Source organism: Lampetra fluviatilis, chromosome 28, assembly GCF_964198595.1.
Source record: "Lampetra fluviatilis chromosome 28, kcLamFluv1.1, whole genome shotgun sequence".
Taxonomy (NCBI): domain Eukaryota; kingdom Metazoa; phylum Chordata; class Hyperoartia; order Petromyzontiformes; family Petromyzontidae; genus Lampetra; species Lampetra fluviatilis.
In genome coordinates this window covers 11,473,687-11,490,335 of record NC_136302.1, presented here as the reverse complement: position 1 = coordinate 11,490,335, position 16,649 = coordinate 11,473,687, and the positions used below count along the sequence as shown (strand labels likewise).

The following is a 16,649-nucleotide window of genomic DNA, read 5'->3' as shown; positions in this document are numbered from 1 at the left end:
GTAGTCCTTTCCCAGCGCCTCCGTAGCGTTGGCTACGTGCGTAGGGTGTGAAAGAAGTTCATGGTACACGCGTACGCACGGCCGCCACCACCACCTCCTCCTCTTTTGCCCGTTCATTGTTTTTGGCAGATCGCGCGAGTTTCCATTGTTCCAGGGAGGGCACGGCGGTGAACTCGCGATGCTCCGCCGTGTTGTTATTCGCGCCGTGTTTTTGCCGAGCGAAACTTCAAAGGCGAGAGAGGTGGGTGGGGGGGGGTGGAGAGACGCCTTCACAGAATTCACATCTTAGCTTCAAACTCCACTTTCATATCGCAACGTGGCAGCGCTCCATGAAGGTGAGGAATGATCATAGCAACGCATTTAATAATAATAATAATAGATTACAGCCATTTGTCAATCCACTGCTGGATGAAAACATCTCCATGACGTGACGGGAGGGGAGGGGGGGTGGATTGGTTGACCATACTTCACCGCGCTGGTCAGTGTGGGTTGGTGAAAAGTTGAGGGTTGGGAGCGAGGCCCAGGAATGAATCAGAATCTTTACTTACACTGGATAAATCCGAAAAGCCATTTTACACAGATTGATTAGGGGCCGTCCATAAATGACGTCACGCACCTGAGGGGGGGGGGGTCAGACATTTGTGACGATGTGTGACGAGGGGGGGGGGGTTTGAGAAATGTGACCTCACATCAAAATGTGCAACTTTAAATAAATATAGAAACACGTTGTACTTAATTAAATAGACTTTTAAATAAATGTTTTCTCCTACGACATCAGAGTGCAGCGCCATATTAAATACGCACTACAATGACAATAGTTTAAAGCGATTTGAAGCATGTTTTCATTTTTTTGGGGGGGGGGTCAGAGCTTTGTGACGTCATTTGAGGGGGGGGTCTGACTTTTTGTGACGTCGTGTGACGAAGGGCAGGGGGGAGGGTCAAAAATCGTCCAAAATCGCGTGACGTCATTTATGGGCGGCCCCTTAGCCGTGGCATCACTCGCCACTGATGTTAGATGTGGCCAAGAATCGAACTCTGCTCGCCCGGTGTCGTTCGGGTCGTGTGTTAACCACTCCGCCACCAGTGTCCACTCGCACAAGACAAAGATCCCCCATATAGCCTCAACAGACTGTTGGGGCAAGTGCTGTTGGCGAGTAGCACCTCTGAAGGCCGGCGCTGTACACTAGGGAAGGGGGGGGGGACCAGCACCACCACGCGCGGCTGCCTTTGTCTCCCCAGTGCTGGAGTTTACACTCTGCACCGGGTGCTCATGAAAGGTGGAGTCAACCTAGGAGAGGCCCAGGACAGGTTCAGATATTCATCAACGACGTTGGCTGTGCGAGCGGGAATCGGACTTGGGTAGCCCGGGATCCCCTCCCCACACACGCAAAGGTCCCCCATATCAGCCATGTCCCGGACAGCGAGTTTCCGTGAGCCACATAACCCTCGTGATAAGCGGAGCGATCATTTGTGGCCAGGTCGCTTCTGAAAGAAGAAGCTAATAGCCGAGTGGGATTTATGTGGTGAGATAAAAAAAAATTCTTGATTTAAAGCTTTCGTGACTGCAGGGATTCATATTCTTGGTTCTTTCGGTAAAGTCACGTAGAAGGGAAATAATAAAATAAAGATAAATATAAAACAATAAATTTTATTATAAAAAATATTTTTATTATTTTATTATTTCCCTTCTGCGTGACTTTACCGAAATAACCAATAAAATTGTTTTATTTGTTTTTAAAGTGATTTGTTTACCTTTCCTTTGCACTCGTATCGTGTTTGTGTCCTCTTTGTTGGTGTAACGTTGTGACCCCGTGCACCTCGTGGACATCTGTGAAAAAGAGCTTAATAGCTCATCGGATTCAGCCAGTTTAGTTACACTATTCCGATTCTGGGTTGTCGGCAGAGGCTGCGATATTCAATGTACATTGAACTCGAGCTGCCTGTGAGTTTGGGTTACCGGGCCGAGTCTCTCGGTCGGTCGCATGCCGACGGGTTTGACTCCAATGTGGTGTCGAGATGTTAACGATCTCACCTGGCCCTGATGCCTGCTGTTGTATATTTGGAGTTTGTGGTGTCTCTCTCTCTCCCCATGGTCGCGCGGATTTTTCTCCGGGCCCTCCGGGTTTTCCCTCCACATTTAGAATCAACGTCACGCGTTTTAGAGTATTTGGCTGCTATAAATGTCCACGTGATGATGATGATAAGCCGCTTCGTTGAGCTATCATTTGTGATGACCAGGTCACTTCTGAAAATAGCTACATAGCTCAGTGGGCTATTACCTGGTAAAAATTACATTCAAAAATAGTTTATGTTGGGACTTGGTAATCCGATTCAGCGGTTGCACCCGATTCAAGAGCCGAATGGCTCGCAGGGCTATACCTAATAAATGAACTTGAACTTGAGGGACGCGCGTCGCCTCCGACCGCGCTAATCGCAGGCGTCGTCATAGGCGGTGGAGGTTGTGGGAAATATTAATTATTCAAGTTTTTCAAGTTTCATTTATTAGGTATAGCCCTGAGAGCCGTGCGGCTCTTGAGTCGGGTGCAACCGCAACAAACGAAATATGAACAGAGAACATCTTAAAGCGACGACGCGCAACAGGAACATCCTGGGATGAACCAGCAAATCTTCCAGAAAGAAATACCACTCGAGTACCTATTCATATTCGAGTACCTGAGGTGTGGCGCCTTAACGGCCCCCGGCCGTCTTTGTTTCCCCCGGCGAAGATGTGTATTTTCTCGAGGCAACATGGTGTGTCGTTGAACATGTCCACCGCGCATTGTCCACCTCTTAGAGCCTGAGCCACCGGAGTTACCAGCAGCAGGAGGCCACGTGGGAGCTGTTCAGCACCGAGATGTCCTACATGCGTAGCCTGCAGCTCCTCTGCGACGTGAGTGGCCTTGGTCCCCATCGATACTCGCCAATCATCAATCCTCACCGATCCACACAATTCTCCACCAATCGTCGCCATTCTCCACCGATTCTTACCCATCCTCACCAGTCCTCGCCATTCTCCAACGATTCTTACCCATCCTCATCGATTCCCACTGATGGTTGAATGAGCGGATTGAGTGAATTAATCGATTCCTCAATAAATGAATGGACACGTGAATGTGTTCAGGAATGAGTGCGCGGGTGAGCAAATGAGATTAATGGGCGAGTGAACGAACGAGTGAATAAACGCGTGGGGTGATTGACCCAGCGAATGAATTGTGTCGAGTGGATGCCTGTCGAAGATTTCCCGTGAGCGAGCGAGTCGAACGAATGAAATGATGAACGAGTGAGCGAGTGAATCGCGTCTCCGTTTCTGACACCTGTGTGTCTGTGCTCGTCTCTGGGTGCAGCTCTTCATCAGCTGCCTGCTCAACCTGCAGGAGACGGGGCTGCTCAGAGAGGTGAGCTCACGACGATGCCGTCCGTGACGCTCGTTCGAGTCTGTACGGGCCGGCGACAGCCTGTGAAGTATGTGTCTTGAACTCCTTTCGCACCGTAACGTAGCCAGCAGCGCTCATCGGAGGTGCGGGGGAAGGCCAACAAACTAAACACAAAAAGCAGTTGTCAAGAAATGAGTTTTCAATCGAGATTTGAAAGTGCACAGCTCCAGCGGCTTCCTAATATTGGAAAGAAGAGCGTTCCAGACGGCCGCAGAAGCGCACCTGAAAGCGCGCGACGATGGTGACCGCCGTCTTTGTTCGATGGCCAGCAGCCAAAATCCACCGCCGCTGCTGCTGCTGCTGCTGTTACTGCTGCCGCTGCTGCTGCTGCTACTGCTGCCACTGCCGCTGCTGCTGCTGCTGCCGCTGCTGCTGCCGCTGCTGCTGCTGCTGCTGCTGCTGCGAGGATGACCAGCGGAGTTCGCGTGGTGATGGTTTATTACCACGCGCGATGTCACAGCCCGTGCCGCCCCGTCGCCATCAGTCGTCTGCTGCACTGGTCGGCGATGTTCTGTGACGGCCCGTGACGTCGCCCACAATCACCGATCCCCCCCCCCCCACGTCCCTCCGGCGGTGGTGCAGGTGCAGGTGGAGCGTGTGTTTGTGAACGTGCCGCAGCTGCTGGCGCTGCACAAGGGGCTGTGGCGGGAGCAGCTGGCGCCCGCGCTCCAGCGGTCGCGCTCGTTGCGCGCGCCGCTCCGCCCCGCTGACCTCCACGGGGCTTTTACCGGGGTGAGCCCCCCCACCCCCCCCCGCCCTTGTCACACGAAGGCCCCGGGGCTCTTAACAGCCCTCGAGCCAACTCCAGGCCCGAACCCACCCACACTCTAACCTATCCACCACTCTAACCCACCCACACTCTAACCCACCCACCACACTCTAACCCACACTCTAACCCACCCACACTCTAACCCACCCACCACACTCTAACCCACCCACACTCTAACCCACCCTCTAACCCACCCACCACTCTAACCCACCCACGCTCTAACCCACCCACGCTCTAACCCACCCTCTAACCCACCTACCACTCTAGCCCTGGCCCCGAGTGTGGGTAGAACCTCTCGCATGGGAGAGTTTAGAAGGCCGTTCTGTGACGACGTCTGCCGTGGTGTGTTCTGCGTGCTGTTTGCGGCGTGTGTGCCCCGTGGCATGGTGCACGGTGTGTGGCGTGCTGTGTGTATCCCGTGGTGCGTGGTGCGCTGTGCGTGCCATGGCGCGCCGTGATTCGGTGTGTGCTGTGTGTACCGTTGTGTGTGTATCGTGGTATGTGCTGTATCGTGGTGTGTGCTGCGTGTGTCGTGGTGCGTGTACCATGGTGTGTTTACCGTTGTGTGCGTTGTGTGGTGTGCTGTGTGCCTGTGTGTGCTGTGTGCCTGTGTGTGCTGTGTGTGTCGTGGTGTGTGCTGTGTGTGTACCGTGTGGTGTGTGCTGTGTGTGTGTGTACCGCGTGGTGTGTGGAGCGGTGCCGTGGTGCGTAGTTCCGCGAGCGCTTCGAGCCGTACTTGCGGTACTACCTGAGCGAGCAGCAGAGCACGGACTACGCCCGCAGCCTCATCCGCGACAACGAGGTCTTCCGCATCTACCTCACGGTCAGCGGCACGTCACCACGTGGCACACCGCCACGCCACGCACACACAGCACCACCACGCACCATGTCGCCACACCACGCACCACGCACACCGCCACACCACGCACACCGCACCGCCACACACACCGCCACACCACGCACACCGCCACACCACGCACACCGCACCGCCACACCACGCACATGGGTGTGTATGAGTATCAGTGTGTATATGGGTGTGTATGGGTGTGTACGTGTATGGGTGTGGGCGCAGTGGGCCGAGTCCCAGAAGCCGTGCAGCCGGCTCAAGCTGCTGGACATGCTGGCGAGCCCCCACCAGCGCCTCACCAAGTACCCGCTGCTGCTGCGAGCCATGCTGCACAAGACCGACGCGGAGGGGGACCGCACCGCCCTGCTGGCCATGGTGAACCCAGCACCCTGCACCCTGCACCCTCCACCCTGCACCATGTACCATGCACCCTGTACCCTGTACCCAGCACCCTGCACCCTGCACCATGCACCCTGCACCCTGCACCATGTACCATGCACCCTGCACCCTGCACCCTGCACCATGCACCATGCACCCTGCACCCTGCACCCTGCACCCTGCACCCTGCACCATGCACCCTGCACCCTGCACCCAGCACCCTGCACACTCACCCAGCACCCTGCACCCTGTACCATGCATCATGCACCCTGCACCATGTACCATGCACCATGCACCCTGCACCCTTTACCATGTACCCTGCACCCTGCACCCTGCACCCTGCACCATGCACCCTGCACCCTGCACCCAGCACCCTGCACACTCACCCAGCACCCTGCACCCTGCACCATGTACCATGCACCCTGCACCATGTACCATGCACCATGCACCCTGCACCCTGCACACGCACCCTGCACCATGCACCATGCACCATGCACCCTGCACCCTGCACCCTCACCCTGCACCATGCACCCTGCATGCTGCACCCTATACCCTGCACCCTGCACACTCACCCTGCACCCTGCACCCTGTACCCAGCACCCTGCACCCTGCGCCCTCACACTGTACCCAGCACCCTGCACCCTGTACCCTGCACCCTCACCCTGCACCCTGCATCTCACACCAGAGTGAGTGATCTGGTGAGGAGGGTGAGTGATGAGGTTTGTTTGTGTAGGCGGAAAACGTGGAGGTCGGCGACGAAGTGAGCCGTTTGTGTGCAGGCGGAGAGCGACGAGGTGGGCGGCGTGTGTGCAGGCGGAGAGCGACGAGGTGGGCGGCGTGTGTGCAGGCGGAGAGCGACGAGGTGGGCGGCGTGTGTGCAGGCGGAGAGCAACGAGGTGGGCGGCGTGTGTGCAGGCGGAGAGCGACGAGGTGGGCGGCGTGTGTGCAGGCGGAGAGCGACAAGGTGGGCGGCGTGTGTGCAGGCGGAGAGCGACGAGGTGAGCGGCGTGTGTGCAGGCGGAGAGCGACGAGGTGAGCGGCGTGTGTGCAGGCGGAGAGCAACGAGGTGGGCGGGGCGGTGACGAGGTGAGCGACGTGTGTGCAGGCGGAGAGCGTGGAGGGGTTCATCGCCGAGGTGAACGCCGAGTTGAAGATGCGGCAGGAGCAGCGGCGCGTGGTGGGGGTGGCGGCGCGGATCGAGGCCTACGAGGTGGTGGAGCCTGGCTCCGAGGAGGTGGACAGGGTGAGGGGGACAACCTTCTGGACCGTAACCATCATCATCATCGTCATCGTTGTCGTCGTCACCGTCATTACCACCATTATCATCACTGCCATCACCGTCGTCATTTTTTTCATCACCACTATAATTTTCATCATCACCACTACATCCCTGTCAGCCCCTTTTCAGTGCCCTACATTATTACAGACCGATTCAGACCTTATTGGTCACCCCGTGCTCTTATAAATCTCAACGTTCATCCTACAAAGTCCCATCACAAGGGAGAAACACAAACAAATGGACAAAACATTTTTGTACTCAATTTACCTGGACAAGAATACGAGTTAAACCGTATGGGTTGACAGGTATTCCATCATCGCTACCCCTACCACCACCACCACTACAACCACCACCACCATCATCATCATCTCCATTATCACGACTGCCATTATCATCAGAACCTGAAAAATCACCACCAGTAGCAGCAGCAACAACACTACAACCATCATGATTATCATCATTGTCACTATCATCACAACCACTGTCATCATGATCATGACGAGTATCATCATTACTGTCGCCATCATCGTCATCGCCATAACCATCACCGCTGCCGATACAATTCTCGCGAGCGCCATCGTGTCTCCGTGACCCCTGCAGATCCTGCTGGAGTTCAGCTGCCTGGACCTCATGGGCCCCATCCCGGGGGCCGGGCGGTCGCGGTACCGCGAGGTCGTGCTGGAGGGACCCCTCAAGATGAGGGACGGCAGGGACCGGGTACGACGCCGCACAGCGCTTGTTGTTGTTCAACCTCCTCCTCGCACAACCTCGTCCAAGCGGCGGAGCCACGGTTGCCAAAGCCCTCCGCAGCTCCCCGAGTCTCCATGCCCTGCCTCCCACGGCTCCATGACCTCGTCGCCCCCTGCAGCACCAGTGACCCCACATTCCACTTCCCCCCCGCCCCCCCAGATGTCACCGCATCTCCTTCCCACGCACCTCCATTAGTAAGGTTGGATACGTACGGTGTGAAAGAAGTTTAACATATATACGTCTCCATACCCCTGTATCACTTTGCCCCACCTTGTTCCCATTATGCCGTCTGCAATACCCATGTCCCCATATTTGCCACGGTGGTGAGATATTATCTGCCTCGCCTGATACATAGGAGGCCGTGGGTTCGATCCCGACCCTGACGATGCCTGTATATTCTGAGTTTGCGTTTCTCACTCCCCGTGGTCGTATGGATATTTCTCCGAATTCTCTGGTTTTTTTTCTCCACATATAGAATCAACACGCGTTTAGAGTATTTGGCTGCTATCCATTTTCCAAATGATAAGTCTCTTAATTGGCCTATCATTTGTGGCCAGGTAGCTTCTGAAAAGTAGCTCAATAGCTCAGTGGGGCCTTACCTGGTAAAATAAAAAAAACATTCCCATGTCCTCCTGGACCCTTGCCTACATGCCTCCGAATTCCCCACGTCCCTGTGACCCTGTGACCCTGTGACCCTCCAAGTCTTTGTGCCCTCATGTCCCCATGTCTCTGTGACCCTGTGACCCTCCACGTCTTTGTGCCCTCATGTCCCCACGTCTCTGTGACCCTGTGTCCCTCCACATCTTTGTGTCCCCACGTCTCTGTGACCCTGTGTCCCTCCACATCTTTGTGTCCCCATGTCTCTGTGACCCTGTGTCCCTCCACATCTTTGTGTCCCCACGTCTCTGTGACCCTGTGTCCCTCCACATCTTTGTGTCCTCACCTCTCTGTGACCCTGTGTCCCTCCACATCTTTGTGTCCCCATGTCTCTGTGACCCTGTGTCCCTCCACATCTTTGTGTCCCCATGTCTCTGTGACCCTGTGTCCCTCCACATCTTTGTGTCCCCACGTCTCTGTGACCCTGTGTCCCTCCACATCTTTGTGTCCTCATGTCTCTGTGACCCTGTGTCCCTCCACATCTTTGTGTCCTCATGTCTCTGTGACCCTGTGTCCCTCCACATCTTTGTGTCCTCATGTCTCTGTGACCCTGTGTCCCTCCACATCTTTGTGTCCCCACGTCTCTGTGACCCTGTGTCCCTCCACATCTTTGTGTCCTCATGTCTCTGTGACCCTGTGTCCCTCCACATCTTTGTGTCCTCATGTCTCTGTGACCCTGTGTCCCTCCACATCTTTGTGTCCTCATGTCTCTGTGACCCTGTGTCCCTCCACATCTTTGTGTCCCCACGTCTCTGTGACCCTGTGTCCCTCCACATCTTTGTGTCCTCATGTCTCTGTGACCCTGTGTCCCTCCACATCTTTGTGTCCTCATGTCTCTGTGACCCTGTGTCCCTCCACATCTTTGTGTCCTCATGTCTCTGTGACCCTGTGTCCCTCCACATCTTTGTGTCCTCATGTCTCTGTCACCCTGTGTCCCTCCACATCTTTGTGTCCTCATGTCTCTGTGACCCTGTGTCCCTCCACATCTTTGTGTCCTCATGTCTCTGTGACCCTGTGTCCCTCCACATCTTTGTGTCCTCATGTCTCTGTGACCCTGTGTCCCTCCACATCTTTGTGTCCTCATGTCTCTGTGACCCTGTGTCCCTCCACATCTTTGTGTCCTCATGTCTCTGTGACCCTGTGTCCCCCTGGCCTCCTACGTGCCACATCACCCCGTGCCTCGAAGATCCCAATTTTTTGTTTATTGTAAACGGTGTGGGGTTACTCTCTAACAACACCGGTGGTGCTGAAGTAGCAATACAATTGTCCAGTTTTGTTTCCGTGATAAACCTTAATAATTGGCTGTGTCGGCTGGTGGCGGGATTAACGACACATTTTTATTCACGCGATTTAACCCAAAAAACCCTTTATTATGAGTAATATTGGTCGCGAAAGCCGACGTGTTCAATCGCCATATCCCCGTGTCCCAGGTCCGCATATCCCCGTGTTCCATGACTCCATATCCCCATGTCCCTTGACCCCGTGACTCCAAACCCTCTTGACCCCATGACCCCCCCCCCCGCCCCCAGCTGGACGTGCACTGCGTGCTCTTCACGGACCTGCTGCTCGTGTCGAAGTGGACGCGGCGCGGCGAGAAGACTCGAATCATCCGGCCCCCCATGGCCGTAGACCGACTCGTGTGCAGGGAGCTCCGAGACCCGGGTTCGACCAGCATCACAATCGCCATCATCATCACCATCATCACAATCGCCATCATCATCATCATCACAATCGTCATCATCGTCGTCATCATCACAATCGCCATCATCATCATCATCGCCATCATCATCATCACAATCGCCATCATCATCATCGACATCGTGTGACCTAGCCTTGTGGATGACGACGACGATGTTCGTTGTTTGCGTGCAGGCTCCTTCCTGATCGTGTACCTCACCGAGTACGGGACCGTGTCGGCAGCTTTGGCTTTCCAGGCGAGCGGAGTCCCAGCTGCCCAGGAGTGGGTGGAGGCCCTCTCTGCCGCCCAGGTCCTCGCCATTCTCACCACTCAACTTCCACTCACCATCCTCACTGAACCCAACCTCCGCTCACCTTTACGCATTTTCACCCCGCCTTCTATCACGTCCACACAGCGCCCCTCGCCTCTGTGCGAGTCTTTTGGTCTCTATGTGAGTGTAGGGGCCTCTATGCCAGTCTATGGATCTGTGTCTCTGTATGAGTTTATTGGTCTATGTGGGTCTATGGGCATCTCTGTGAATATAGGGGTCTCTATATGAGTGTCTACGTGAGACTATGGGTCAGTATGCAAATCTAGGGGGACTCTATCTGAGTACTGCATCTATTTTCATGTGAGACTATGGGTTCCTATGCCAGCCTGTGGGTCTCTACATGAGCCTGTGGGTCTCTACATGAGCCTGTGGGTCTCTACCCGAGTCTGTCGGTCTCCACATGAGTCTGTGGGTCTCTACATGAGCCTGTGGGTCTCTACGGGAGTCTGTGGGTCTCTACCTGAGTCTGTGGGTCTCTACCCGAGTCTGTGGGTCTCTACGGGAGTCTGTGGGTCTCTACAGGAGCCTGTGGGTCTCTACAGGAGCCTGTGGGTCTCTACGGGAGTATGCGACTCCCAACAGGAGCATGTGGTTCTCCAGGAGCATGTTGGTTCCCACGCGAGCATATGGATCTCTACGGGAGCATGTGGGTCTCTACGTGTCCGTGCGTCTCTACGCGAGTCCGTGGATTCTCCACTGACGTCGCGCGCGGGCGCGTGTCGTGGCCGCCCCAGGTCTCCCTCGCGAGCGTGCGCGCCCAGGAGAGCGAGCGGCGCCGTCTGAGCAACGAGCCGGACCTGAGCCTCATCCCCGTGTTCAGCCTCGTGCAGGCGCACAGCACCGCCCCGCCCCACGGGACCCCCGACCGGTACGCCCAGGGGGCCAGCGGTGTGTGCAGATTTCCGCTGGCAGATGTGTGTTGCGGGCGGACGTGTGCGCGCGTTTGCAGGTGTGTGCACGCGTACGCATGGATGTGTACGCACTACGCAGATGCATGCATGGGACGGGTGTGTGTTGGGGAGCCGCGGTGGTGAGATGTTAACTCCCTCGCCTGGTGTGCAGGAGGTCGTGGGTTCGATCCCGACCCTGACGATGCTTCTGTGTTTGGAGTTGGCATGTTATCCCCGTGGTCGTGTGTAGTTTTTTCCCGGTCCTCCGGTGTTTCCCACCACACTTAAGAAACGTACGCTTAAGAGTATTTGGTTGCTATAAATTTCCACGTGATAAGCCACTTTGTTGAGATACCAATTGTGGCCAGGTCACTTCTGAGCTCAGTTGGCCTTACCTGGTAAAATAAAAAAACTAGTTTAGGTGTGTGTGGAGGTGAGCGCACTGCACTACCGCTCCCTATGGGGAGCGCACTGAGCTGGAAACCCAGTGACCTGAGTTCGATTCCCGCTCACGACCAATAAACAGCGGCAAAATATTTTAATGGAGCCTGGGGCTCGCCTAGATCAACTCAGCCGTAAAGAGTACTTGGCGATGTCTGTAAACATCGGCATTGGAGAGACAAATTTTGCCGGGCTTGGCGCTGGCCACCTACCCCCTTGTGCACCGTGCCAGCCTTTAAAGGTGCTAGCTAGCAGTACTTGCCCTTGCAGCATGTTCATGGCTGTATTGGGGATCTTTGTCTTTGGAGATGTATGCGTGAACAGAGATCTGTGCAATCGGGGACACGATCTCGTCATGATTTTATTTGTGAGTTGGGTCCACCTCCTCACTCTTCTCCGCCCCCCTCACTCACCTCTCACCTCCTCACCAGGTCCATGCCGTTCGTCGCCCCACCCCGACTCGTGCTCACCACGTCGGGCGACTCGGAGAGCGAGGAGGGGCCCTCCTCGGCGAGCCTGCCCATCGACGACTCCTATGGCGCGGGGCTCAGCTTCTCGTTCCTCCACGACCCCTCGGAGCCCTCTGGGGGGGACGGTGCGGGTGCCCCAGGAGGCGGAGGAGGAACGGGAGAACAAGGAGGAGATGAAGCGGGTGGAGGAGACGATGGAGACGGAGGAGGAGGAGGGAGCTTGGACTCGGACCACCGCCACGCTTCCTGTCGCGCTCCGTCGCAGACGGACGCCGCCGACCCGTGCCGCCGCACCGTCGGCTCGCGGCCCCCGCGGCGCCGGCAGCTCCCGGCGGAGAGCACCGCCGCCTCCATCATGCGCTGGAAGTCGGAGCACAGCCTCCCGCACATGGGCGAGGACGTGATGCCGTGCAGCTCCGCCGACGACTTCGCGTCCCACGACGCGCCGCCGCCGCCGCCTCGCTCGCTCCTCTGGCGGCAGCAGCAGGAGCCGCCGCCGCCGTTCTGCCGCAGCATGACCGACGTGTCCTGCGACACAGGCGGTGGACGATCGCCCGCGACCTCCGCGTCCGGACTCTCGCTCGACCCCGAGAACTCGAAGTTCAGGTCCCTGTCCGACTGCAGCCTGGTGCCGGTCGCCCTGGCGGACCCCCTGGACTGTGCGAGCAACCCAGCCGGGCACCACCACCCCCACCACCACCCCCCGCGTGGTGGTAGTGGAGTCCCCGGGGTGGCGGGCAGGGCGTCGGGCAGGGCGCGACCTCCGCAGGTCTTCTCGGGCAGCCCCAGCAAGGTCTGCAGGGCGGGCAGCAGCACCGAGCTGTCCGACAGCATGGAGTTCGGCCTCGAGTGAGGCGTGACCCCGACACGGACCCAGCCCGGGGGGAACGAGAAATGGGGGGACGTTGCGAGAAGTGACGGGCGTACGTCCGTACCTACGTGGGTTGGTGTGGGTCTCGGAGCGCGGGTGCGTACGCGTGTTTGCGCACTTGTATATTGGTGAGTGGTTGTGTGGTGAGTGGTTGCGAGGTGAGTGTGTGTGGATATGGAGCGGTGTGGCATAGCGGTTAGCATGCTACACTACAAACCCAGCAACTCGGGTTCGATTCCCGCTCACGGTCGACACCAATAACGATTATCTGAACCGGTCCTGGGCAATTCGACCTCAAATGAGTATTTGGTGCAGTGTGTGAACATCGCCACTGGGGAGACAAAGGTGGCTGGGCGTGGTGCTGGCCACCAACCCCCTCGTTTGCCGTACCGGCCTTCATAGATGCTCGCTAACACCATTTTCCCCAACAGTCTGTTGAGGCTATACGGGGGGGGGGGACCTTTGTCTTTGTCATCCCAACCAGTCAACCCATGGCACCTGGATCTGCCCCGTGGCCGCCTCCTAGCATCGAAAACCTTCCACACTCGACGTGATAGCTTCAAAGGGCACCTACAGCCTGGCTCAAGCGCCATGGTGACATAATCACCGCTTCGTGGTGAATGTTGGCCGCTGTTGTTGTCGTTGTTGGATGTGCCTGTGTATGGATGTGTGTTGGTGTTCGTGCGTGCTTTTGCGCATATTCCACTGGGTAGCACAGTGCATTAAAACCATTATAGTTGCATGGCTAAAAAAACGTGCACACATGGAAACCCATCCACACGGCCACTGGAGGAGATTGGCCATGCCGGAACCGGGAACGAATACAAGTGAACGGGTGAACGTGCATGTAGCCGTACAGGTACACAATGCAATCGTACATGTATACAGATGCACGGGTATCGTGCGCTGCTGCAGAACCTGCTATAGGTTAGCTGGTGCGCATGTCGGCGGGGTTTACTGCTGCACAGGTGTGTAATTGTTTACAGGTGTACAGGTATAATGGTGTGCCGGTGTTGTGGAGGTTTACATGTGTCAAATGTGTAAAGGTGTACACGCGTAAAGAGTTCGTGTCCAAGGTGTTGGCACGCACAGGTAACGACTGGGAGTACGAGCATTCCGCTGTACAGGTGCACAGGGGCTGTAAAGGTGTTCAGGTTTGTCGTGCACAGGTGAAGGGCCCTGAAGATTTTTCGATTTAAAGCTTTCGTGACTGCAGGGATTCATGTTCTTGATTCTTTCGGTAAAGTCACGTAGAAGGGAAATAATAAAATAATAAAATAAAACTATTAAATTCTCACGACGTTTCGATTGCAACACAAGCAATCATCATTAGGTGTGAAAAGCACAATTTTCTTGCTGTGGTTTTCACACTTGATGATGATTGCTTGTGTTGCAATCGAAACGTCGTGAGAATGTTGTTTAATTTTTATTATTATTTCCCTTCGACGTGACTTTACCAAAAGAACCAAGAATATGAGGCACTGAGGATGTTCACGTGCATTAGGCGTGTTGCACCGGTGTTAATAAGGTGTACAGCTGTAACCTGTATGTGTACATCGGTGTGCATGTATCGTGGGGATGGGTCGGTTCCAGCTTGGACTCGAACCCATACTCGTGAGACCAGCGCGGGTGGAACCCCGTGAGCTGTGAGACGTCTCCGACCCAGATGCGCACTGCTGCTTTTCTGCCTTCCCTGACCCTGGATGAGTGAACGATTGGGCAGAGTCTACAGATTGGACCTGGACTCGAACCCAGACCCAGCTTAATGTGAAGGTGAATGAATTAATGAATGAACGGGCCCAGTCGCCTCTGCTGGCATGGAGGAAATGAGGTATTTTGTATAAAATGTGGTGGCGACCCAGGCAGCGTGATCCAAGATGTGGCAGAGATGCGTGTGAATCGCATCGAGTGTGTGATTCTGCGTGTGATTCTGCGTGTGTGTGTGTGATTCTGCGTGTGTGTGTGTGATTCTGCGTGTGATTCTGCGTGTGTGTGTGTGATTCTGTGTGTGTGTGTGTGATTCTGCGTGTGTGTGTGTGATTCTGCGTGTGATTCTGCGTGTGATTCTGTGTATGATTCTGCGTGTGTGTGTGATTCTGCGTGTGATTCTGCATGTGTGTGTGTGAATGAGTCTTTGTTGTGCAGGTCGTCTCGACCTCAAATGAAGACCCGGTGCGATGCGTAAACATCGCCACTGGGGAGACAAAGGCGGTCGAGCGTGGTGCTGGCAACCCCCACCCGCTCGTGTGCCGTTACTGGCCTTCATAGGTGCTCGCTAACAGCACTTGCCCCAACAATCTGTTACAGGCTATACGGGGGATCTTTTTTGTCTTCATCTCCGAGTCTGTGTGTGGGACTGCGTGGTGTTTAAATAAAACAAATCAACTTCAAGTCCCCCTTTTAGGGCACCACGAGGTGTGTGTGTGTGTGCGTGCGCGTGTGTTCTCGGCCGTCTCGCGTCGCCACTGGTCGGAGTCTCGGCCTCCGCGTTTGACATTCAACGTCGCGCCGCCGTGATCGTTGTCGTGTTCGACGCGATAGTTGTGGAGCGCGCGCGTGGGAGCCGTGTCCCCACGATGCTGGGCGTGGACTGCCGATGTAAGGCGTCACTGTGTTGTAAGTGCGAGTGCGTCCGTGTGTGTGTGTGAGATCTCTGTGCGGCGGTGTGTTTGGCTGTGGGGCAGTCTCTGCGCATGATTGGTGTGAGTTTTTTGTGTCTGTGCAGGACTGTGTCCTGTGCGCGAGTGTCTTTGATTTGATTTGGGTTTGTGTGTGGGAATGCGTGGTCTGTGTGGGTGTTTGTGTCTGATTGTGTGATATCTGTGGGTTTGTGTGTGTGGGAGTGTGTGATATATGTAGGTTTGTGTGTGTGTGGGAGTTGACTTGCCGATGACTGGTACCAGCGGTGTCAAGATCGGCCTCTGTGGAGGAGGCTCATGAAGGACGCTACTTGGCAGTTGAAAGCAGTCGCCCTCCAGCAACAACGGAGGGCGGAGGAGCGACGCTCACAACAACGAACGGAGCGCCGGATGGCTAAAGCACAGCAAGTTGGCACAGTAGGGGGCACAGGTGGTGCATCAGCCACTCATCTCAGTCAGTCGACCCGTGGCACCTGGGTCTGCCCCGTGACCTCCTGCCAGCGGGCGTTCGACACTTTACGTGGCCTCAAGGTGCACGTAGCCTGGCACGAGCGCCGTGGTGACGTCACCCCCAATTAGTGGCGAATGGCGGTTGTTATTGTGGGAATGTGTGATATCTGTGGGTTTGTGTGGCAATGTGTGATATCTGGTGAATGTTTGGGAGTGTGTGACCTCTGTGGATACGCGTCATTCCGTGGACCTGCCTGTGTGCTCGAGTGTGGGACGGTGCAGCGATGCTGTTGCACATGTCGGTGGGCGATAAATCCCTGTTTGACAAATGTGTTGTGGGCGATGCGGCGGAGGAGACGTGGCGAGGCGCTGTGTTTAAGCATCCTCTCGTGGTGGAATAAAGACTCGAATTGACGCACGCGTGTTCATGCGCTGTCTCCCACGCGGACTTAGTGTGTGCAAGGTGCGATTACTCAAGAGAATGTGGTGGTGGTGGTGGAGGCGGAGGGGGTGGTGGTAATGCCGGATTATCCTAGTTGCAAACGTATCTATAAATGTTTCGGGCTCCGCATTTTCAAGGGCCCCGCGCTAAATGCTTTCAAGCTATTAATTTCGGTTCAGTGATACTGGACTTCCTCTATTGCTATAGTACTATACCGCCTTCGACTTTTACGAACGACCGGGTGTTTAAGGTTAGCGATTTGTCGTATTTGGCTGTATAGCAAATGATAAAAATACAATAACTTTACTATGCAAGTAAAAAAT

At 55.5% G+C, this 16,649-nt stretch overlaps 1 protein-coding gene across 1 annotated transcript in view; it reads left to right on the top strand.

The window, feature by feature from the left end:
• The window catches only part of LOC144942783 (pleckstrin homology domain-containing family G member 5-like), a 52,106-nt gene extending 35,807 nt beyond the window's left edge, over positions 1–16,299 (top strand). Inside the window, exons 12-22 of the mRNA XM_078869711.1 lie at positions 2,795–2,890; positions 3,345–3,395; positions 4,017–4,166; positions 4,916–5,026; positions 5,276–5,425; positions 6,534–6,671; positions 7,308–7,424; positions 9,644–9,776; positions 9,987–10,102; positions 10,858–10,991; positions 11,886–16,299. Coding sequence (XP_078725837.1) covers positions 2,795–2,890; positions 3,345–3,395; positions 4,017–4,166; positions 4,916–5,026; positions 5,276–5,425; positions 6,534–6,671; positions 7,308–7,424; positions 9,644–9,776; positions 9,987–10,102; positions 10,858–10,991; positions 11,886–12,777 — 2,088 coding nt within the window. The 3' untranslated portion in view covers positions 12,778–16,299. The remainder of the gene's footprint in view (positions 1–2,794; positions 2,891–3,344; positions 3,396–4,016; positions 4,167–4,915; positions 5,027–5,275; positions 5,426–6,533; positions 6,672–7,307; positions 7,425–9,643; positions 9,777–9,986; positions 10,103–10,857; positions 10,992–11,885) is intronic.
• The last annotated feature ends 350 nt before the right edge of the window (positions 16,300–16,649 follow it).